Raw genomic sequence first — 7,705 nt, 5'->3', positions numbered from 1 at the left:
TAAATTGTACAAAAAAATATCATCCGTTCAAAGTTTGGTTTAAAAATACCTTTGTTTTTAATAAATTGACGCAAAAGTGTCCTTATAAGTGTCATTTTCCTAATAAATGTAATAATTTCTTTTAAACACATTTTCTCCTAAGAAAATGTTTTTTTCTAAAGAAGATCTTTCTTGTTTGTTTTTTCTTAAAATATTTTTAATTAATAAAAAGTTGAAGCTTATTTTTAACCTCATTTTATTTATTAATATAGTATAATTTTTTTTTAAACTAATAATATAAGTCATATTTATTACAAAAAAGTTTCTTGTATTTAATTCTTTTAAGTAATGTGATTACTTATATAAATAACTTATTAATGTCCAAATAGCCAATAGGAACCAAACGACTCATCAAGCTCATTGTATTTTTGATCTACACCGCTACTTTCTGTATCCACTTTTTCCCAAAAAGCGGCACCAAACAGTGCTAACCAATCCCCACAGTGTGATGAGCTAAAAATACCCTTCACTTTCCACATGTTCCTACTGACTCCCTCAAATTGAAAAAGTGAATCTTGTTAACTCTTTTTTTGGCCACTGAACAGTCTTACTTCTTTGCTTAGCCTGCCAGAAATGGATCTGCATCTGTTACTTACTATTTGATTGTCTTTCAAGAACCCCAGTTCAGTATATCAGAAATCTTGAAGTGGGTATTTCTTGTTTTTTGTTAAAAATAAAGCCAACAAAAAAAAAAGGTACTTGGGATTTTTTTGAGTGTTTTTCAGGAATCCCAGTTGAGTAGAGCAGAAATCTTGAAGTGGGTATTTCTAGTTTTTTGTTAAAAATAAAGCAAAAAAAAAAAAAGGAGCTACTTGGGATTTTTTTTGAGTGTTTTCAAGAACCCCAGTTGACTATTAGCAAAAATCTTGAAGTGTGTTCTTTTTGTGTTTTGTTAAAAATGAAGCAAAAAAAGGAGCTACTTGGGTTTTGAGTGTTTTTTCAAGAACCCCAGTGGAGTAAAGCAGAAATTTTGAAGTGGGTGTTCTTTGTTTTTTTGTTAAAAATGAAGCAGAAAAAAGAGCTACCTCATAGACCCAAGTTGCTGAAATATGTTCTATTTGGGATGATTGTGTTCTTGGGTTTGGTTTGTCTATATAACTGTTCGTTTATTGCTCCTGGTCTTCCTATAGCACGTGACCATTTGGTTCTTGACGATGGTTCTGATCCAGCTAATGGGGTTTCTTATCATGGTCGTTTGGATATGGATATGGAAGATCAAGAACTTGAAGTTCCTAAAAGTATTCCTGTATGCATGTAATTCTTTATTATTATTTTTTGGCTAACTGGTGTTTGTGAAGTTTGCATTTTGATAGTTGTTTTGCTAAGATTTTGATTTGATTTAAACTGTTATTTTAGGTTTGTGATACGAGGTATTCGGAGTTGATACCTTGTCTTGACAGAAATTTGATATATCAATTGAGATTGAAGCTCAATTTGACTGTTATGGAGCATTATGAGAGGCATTGTCCTCCTCCTCAACGTCGTTACAACTGTCTTATCCCTCCTCCAGCTGGTTACAAGGTCAGCAATTGATTGCTTTTTTCTGCTTAACGTGCAAAACGATGAAGGAGTCCGGTTATTGATGATCTTTAATTGATTATCTTTATTCAATTTGTTCGCTACTTGTCTTGGTTATTGATGAGCTTGAATTGATTACCTTCATTGAATTTGTTCACTACTTGTCCTTTTGTGCATTACTGAAGTTACTTTTTGATATTGCTATTGTTATTGTTTCTGTCTAGTTTTGATGCCAACGAGGTCCTTGTTAGATTTCCAGATCCCAATTAGATGGCCAGCTAGTAGAGACCAAGTGTGGAAAGCAAACATACCTCATACACATCTTGCACAGGAAAAGTCGGACCAAAACTGGATGGTTGTGGATGGAGACAAAATAAAATTCCCTGGTGGAGGAACACATTTCCATTACGGAGCTGACATATACATTGCAGCAATTGCCGGGGTAATTAAGTGTAATTATACTTTAAGTTACAGGTTGATTTATTTATAGTAGTTGCATTACAATTCGATGGTTTGTTATGTGCTTGTGTAGATGCTCAAGTTGCCTGGTGAAAAACTCAGCAATGGTGGAAACATAAGAAATGTTCTTGATGTTGGCTGTGGTGTTGCGAGCTTTGGGGCATATCTTCTTTCCCATGATATTATAGCTATGTCGCTTGCTCCTAATGATGTGCATGAGAATCAAATACAGTTTGCATTGGAAAGGGGAATCCCATCTACACTAGGAGTCTTGGGCACCAAAAGACTACCTTATCCTAGCAGGTCATTTGAGTTGGCACATTGTTCACGGTGTAGAATTGATTGGCTCCAAAGAGATGGAATTCTTCTTTTGGAACTTGACAGATTGCTCAGACCAGGTGGTTATTTTGTGTACTCTTCACCTGAAGCTTATGCGCATGATGCTGAGAATCGAAGAATTTGGAATGCTATGTATGATCTCTTGAGAAGAATGTGTTGGAGAGTTGTTTCAAGGAGAGACCAAACTGTGATATGGGCTAAACCTCTGAGTAACAGCTGTTATATGAAGAGAAGTCGGGGGACCCAACCTCCATTGTGCATGTCTGGTGACGAGCCCGATGAATCTTGGAATGTACCAATGAAAGCTTGCATCACTCCTTACTCACCGAGTAAGTATGCAATTGCTATGTTCATATTCTTGAATCCATGTCTTGAATGGTTGATCATGTGTATCCTGATGATAAATGATAAAACTTTTCTGTTTATTCTGCTTTACAAAAAAAAGAAACAAAACTTTTCTGCGTATTCTGTGGCGCTAATAGCTGCTTTTGGCTGTGCATAATATGTGATTGTTTTAGAAGTTGCAGCTGACACTTCATTATTAAAAAATGGAAGAAATGGCAGCTCACATAGAATTGTCATTCTCAATGACTATTTCATTCTATTTCAACTACTTCTAGCTAGGAGATCACAAATACTTTAATATTCTTTTTTAATCTGTTAAGTTTTCTGTTATTTGTTATTGAAGAGGTGCATAAGGAAAAAGGGACCGGGCTAGAACGTTGGCCACGGAGGCTTATGGCTCCGCCTCCTCGCTTGGAGGAAATTGGTGTCCCTTTGGATGAATTCCATAAAGACACTGTAAGTTTCTCAAATCAGTGAAGGCAGTATTTCTGTTGGATTTTATTTAATGGGGTTTATGTTTGTTGTTCAAATTGTCTTTTAACTATATTTATGTGATTTTCCAGAATGTATGGCATGACAGAGTGGTTGACTACTGGAAGCAGATGAAGTCTGTTATCCTAAAGAACTCAGTCAGGAATGTGATGGACATGAACTCAAACCTTGGTGGGTTTGCAGCTGCGCTAAAGGATAAGGACATTTGGGTGATGAATGTTGCTCCTGTTAATATGTCATCAAGATTAAAAATAATTTACGATCGAGGCTTAATTGGAACAGTTCATGACTGGTGCGCTACTTTCCACTCTTTCAGATTTTGTTTTCTTTGCATCCTGTTCCCTGTTCCCATAAATAACCAGAATAGCTGCTCTGTTTTTGTGGCATATGGTCACCCTACTGCTAACTGCTTACTTCCCAATCTTAGAAATCCAAAATATATTCTTATTTAGTATTTCATATCTAGTTGTTAGTAATTGGCAGATTACCAATGATTTGTGTGGCTCTTCTTTTCTTAATAAGCTTACAGAAGAGGAGCTTGATCTTTATAATATTACCAAGTTGAGGATGAAAGAAAATAGAAATAAATAATGTTGAATTAGTATTGAACGATATATGCTGATCCTGCTTTGCTCCTTTCAAGTTTATCCCAATAGCTTGTTAAGAGTGCAACTTAATCACATGCACTTCTCAGTGTATGTGTTAATGACTCTAAAAATTCTAGTATGAAACAGTAAAATAATAGGTAGACTTGTATAGTTGTACAGATAGGAGTTCTGTAACAGATGGAAACGGAAATGAAAAAGAATTCAACTTCTTCCTCATCTTTTGCATTTTGACTTGATGAAATGGCTCTGGGAAAGTCTCAGGCTTTTTAAGCTGCATGCGTCAGAATTAGCTATTGGTATGCTCTACCAATGAGAAAGGTCTCAGCTACCAATGCTCTACTTCTTCCTTTTATTTAAATTCCTTGTGCCTTGTACACCCAACCTTCCATCTAAATTCCCATGACCTTCCAATTTCCAAGTGCAGTGAAGCTACATATCACGTTTTGAAAATATTGGTTGGACATTAGTCTATAGGTGCTGTTTTTAGAAAAATGCTTCATATCAGATCTGAAAAACGGAAGAATGTACTAATCTGTGTTTACTGTTTATTATATCTAACAAAAAAAGTAAGGACCACGTAAAACACATCTATGAAGGAGGTCAATCTTTTGAAAAAATTCAAGGTAGAAAGTAGGTCACTCCTATTGGATGAAAGGTGCCAGGGGTAAACGTAGAGAATCATTTTTGTTGTTTGAATGATGTTGTAGTCTTGCAATATTACCTTCAAATTGCCAAAGACTAATTATCCTATATAATTAGGTGTGAATCATTTTCAACGTATCCACGCACGTATGACCTACTTCATGCGTGGATGATCCTCTCGGAGACAGAAGATCGAGGCTGCAGCATCGAGGATCTACTTATTGAGATGGACCGTATGCTAAGGCCAGAAGGATTCATCATTATAAGGGACAAGCCCCATATAATAAACTTCGTAAGAAAATTCTTGACTGCACTAAAATGGGATGGATGGTCATCAGAGGTAGAACCACGGACTGATGTTCTCTCCTTGAGCGAAGAAAGAATTCTAATGGCAAGAAAGAAGCTTTGGCACGAGACGTTTACAATTTAGTGACATTTGTTTTGGTATGTATTTTTTTATTCGCGAATGGACTCCTCGTTTCATTCATGGTCCCATAATGTAGCAGCAAGTCATTACTAGGAACTGGCTAAGCCATCCTCATGGTCAATGTGTGATATATGTCTAATTTATCAATGACAATGTTGGTACTATCATTCAGTAGGTTTAACTGATTTTTGGGTTGGAAAATTCTGTGTTTCAGGAATGAACGCTGGATTCTGGATAAGGTGGTGAACTCTGATCTATTGTTGGCTTTTAGAACCAAAAAAAAAAAAAAGAAAGAAAATTGTTTCCAAAAGATCAATACACTATTGAATATACATCTGCAAAGGAGTTGGGATGTGGAGGCTATTATTATGTTCGTCATAGCTATATTTTGTACTTGGTCCATAAAATATAACTTGTGAAAAGTAGGTCTTACATTTTTAAATTTTTGATGATGCTTTTCCTTGTTTATTTCTCAATAAAATAATTTCTAATTGCATCTGTGCTATGTTATAGTTTATGTAGTCCAGAAAAGGTTAATCTAGTTACAACTTACAAGTATCATTTTTGCTGTATCTTAGGATCTACGTGATGAAACAATGGACTAAAACTTAAGTAAATACGGAACAAACAACGAAAAGTAAAGATTTCGTGCAATGAAGCCCTTGAGGATGTTCCTCGAGGGCCAATGTTTAACAATCAGCAAGAAAGCAATAAGAGGGTTAAAACTGGGTGAGCAACTAAAAGTATATTGTGTTCTTTTCTCTGGTTACAAGTTGTGTTAAAAATCATTATTTATTGCTACAAATGTATGGCTACGACCAATTCAGAGTGAAGACTCTATGCCTCTGTTAGTACTATTGTCAATGAAATAGTGCCAGGTGTCGTCCGCTCTAGGTGCCAGAAGCAGATATGCTACGGCAGAGGCAAACTCAGGATTTAAAGACCACGGGTGCAATACGGATGTGTGTTAGTACAGCCGTTTCACACTATATTTTAATGCTTTAGTCGAAAACGCTTTTGTTAAAACGTTGTTAAACTAGTGCAAAATCAAAGGTATCCAAATAAATAAAAATTAAACCAAAAAACAAAATTAGTTCACTTGTCAGTTGATGGTTTTAACCGTTGTGTACAGTTTGGGATTGAGGTTGCAAGTTCGAATCCAACTCGAGTCTTCTAATGACAATAAGAAACGCAGTGAACAGGAGTCAAACTCGGGACATCCTGTTCGCAAAGAAGCACAATGTTGAGCGCTGGACCAGTAAACCAAATCAGCCTTTGTGCTTCAGGGTGCACATTTTGGGATGCTCCGACCTATTAAACTCTACGCGGAATAGGTATAATTACATAAAAAATATATGAAAATAGGTATAAAACATATAAAAGCATCCATTATAACAAAAAGTTGGTTGGGTGCATTGACATTTGGATTGATCTTAAGATCATTCATGGCAAAGAGGTCTTGGGTTTGAACCTCATTGAGGTAATCTTTTTTTAATTCTTTTTTAAGCACCCACTATCCTTAAATCCTGGGTCCGCTATTATTTTCATCTACCTGCATCACAGTTGATTCCACGAGAGGTCTCCTACCATTCTCGAGAATCCTTACCCAATACAGAAATCCACACATTGAAGTGCATTCCTCCTCTTCTATGGTGATTTTCTTTTTGGACAAAAGTAGTATACATCACAAATACATAATCAAACCGTTTGTCTACCGAGGAGCTGGAGACCAAAGCTCCATTGAATGGTGGCCATAGTTATAAAGGTCCTGTCATTTTATACTTGAGTAGGATTAAATTCACCTAAAACTAACTAATGAGGATGTGTGACGTATTTGAATACATATATTTGATTTCTATGAATACACACTCATCAACTTAGCACCGTCTTATACTTTGGCGCCTCAAGTGGATGTTGTTCACTTCAGGCACTTCAACTAGCGTACGGGTGTGTTATTTTGACACTTTTTGTACAATCAGCAACAATATATAATGTACGTGTATTGCACGCGCCAATAATGCATAAAATGACAAATAATACGATGACATTTGTCATTTTTTTGCAAAATAAATTTTAAATAATTAATTTCATTGTTTTGAAAGAAAATTCAATCAAAAAGTATCCTCACCCCCAAGATCCATCTTCTCCAAGGTACCCCGTCCCCCTCGATCATCTTCTCCAATACCCTATCCTCAAAAGTGTCGATTGAGACTGTTGTTTAATTAGCCTTCGTTTTGTTTAAAACATTATGCTTGAGAGGTAATTTTGTGCTATGAGTTGAGATTTGTTACTTCTTGAATTCTTGTGCTTTTGAATTTATGAATTCCAACCTTTTACTGAAATCATGCTTGTCTTTCAGGTAAAAAAAAAAAAAGAAAAATAATCCAAAATCCCTAAACCTCCCAATTTCAATTCCTCAAAATTTGTAATTGTTCTTTGTGTAAATCTCGTCGGAATCTATTTTAAGTACATTTAAGGTATTAGTTACTGAATTGGAGGTTTAAGACTTAAAGAATCAGACAAGAGAACTCCATTAATAGTCATTAATGGAGTCCGAAGCTTGAGTTCAAAGTTTGAATTTTCGCAAACCAGCACCATTCAAAATAGTTATTATAGCAATAGATTAGGAATGTATTGCGGAGTTCATACATAAAATTTGGATTTTTCTTTTAAAATTTTGAAGTAATTTTTGAATGAATTATCAATGCAAATTTTTGGCTTCTTTTTAGAAATGAAAACATGTCCATAAAGAAAAGAAATGATTAAAAACAAGTGGTGCTTATTATTTAATTTTCACAAACCCTTATATATGTATTCAAGTTTTAAATATCTCCCA

General features: G+C 35.2%; 1 protein-coding gene across 4 annotated transcripts; it reads left to right on the top strand.

Moving 5' to 3' along the window:
- The first annotated feature begins 366 nt into the window (after positions 1-366).
- On the top strand, positions 367-5,143 carry LOC107858825 (probable methyltransferase PMT9). Of its 4 annotated transcripts, none has more exons than XM_047406551.1 (8): positions 367-1,277; positions 1,396-1,560; positions 1,817-1,999; positions 2,090-2,684; positions 3,044-3,156; positions 3,264-3,484; positions 4,560-4,886; positions 5,084-5,143. In XM_047406551.1, the coding sequence occupies exons 1-7, from the start codon at positions 1,194-1,196 to the stop codon at positions 4,870-4,872; spliced, it is 1,674 nt and encodes a 557-aa protein (XP_047262507.1). In that variant the 5' UTR covers positions 367-1,193; the 3' UTR covers positions 4,873-4,886; positions 5,084-5,143. The 4 variants fall into 4 exon arrangements, with proteins under 4 accessions (XP_047262507.1, XP_016559101.2, XP_016559102.2 ...); XM_016703615.2 differs by having other exon boundaries at positions 367-1,285; XM_016703616.2 differs by having other exon boundaries at positions 367-1,293.
- The last annotated feature ends 2,562 nt before the right edge of the window (positions 5,144-7,705 follow it).

The sequence above is a fragment of the Capsicum annuum genome, chromosome 2, assembly GCF_002878395.1.
Source record: "Capsicum annuum cultivar UCD-10X-F1 chromosome 2, UCD10Xv1.1, whole genome shotgun sequence".
Lineage (NCBI taxonomy): Eukaryota > Viridiplantae > Streptophyta > Magnoliopsida > Solanales > Solanaceae > Capsicum > Capsicum annuum.
This window is presented reverse-complemented; position numbering and strand designations above follow the sequence as displayed.

What these genes read in the sequence shown, in the direction of transcription:
- LOC107858825 (XM_016703615.2), top strand. Translation starts at nt 1,043, where the DNA reads ATGAAGCAGAAAAAAGAGCTACCTCATAGACCCAAGTTGCTGAAATAT. An exon ending in ATGAATTCCATAAAGACACT is followed by an intron (nt 3,157 to 3,263) that starts GTAAGTTTCTCA and finishes GTGATTTTCCAG; the next exon opens with AATGTATGGCATGACAGAGT. An exon ending in ATTGGAACAGTTCATGACTG is followed by an intron (nt 3,485 to 4,559) that starts GTGCGCTACTTT and finishes CTATATAATTAG; the next exon opens with GTGTGAATCATTTTCAACGT.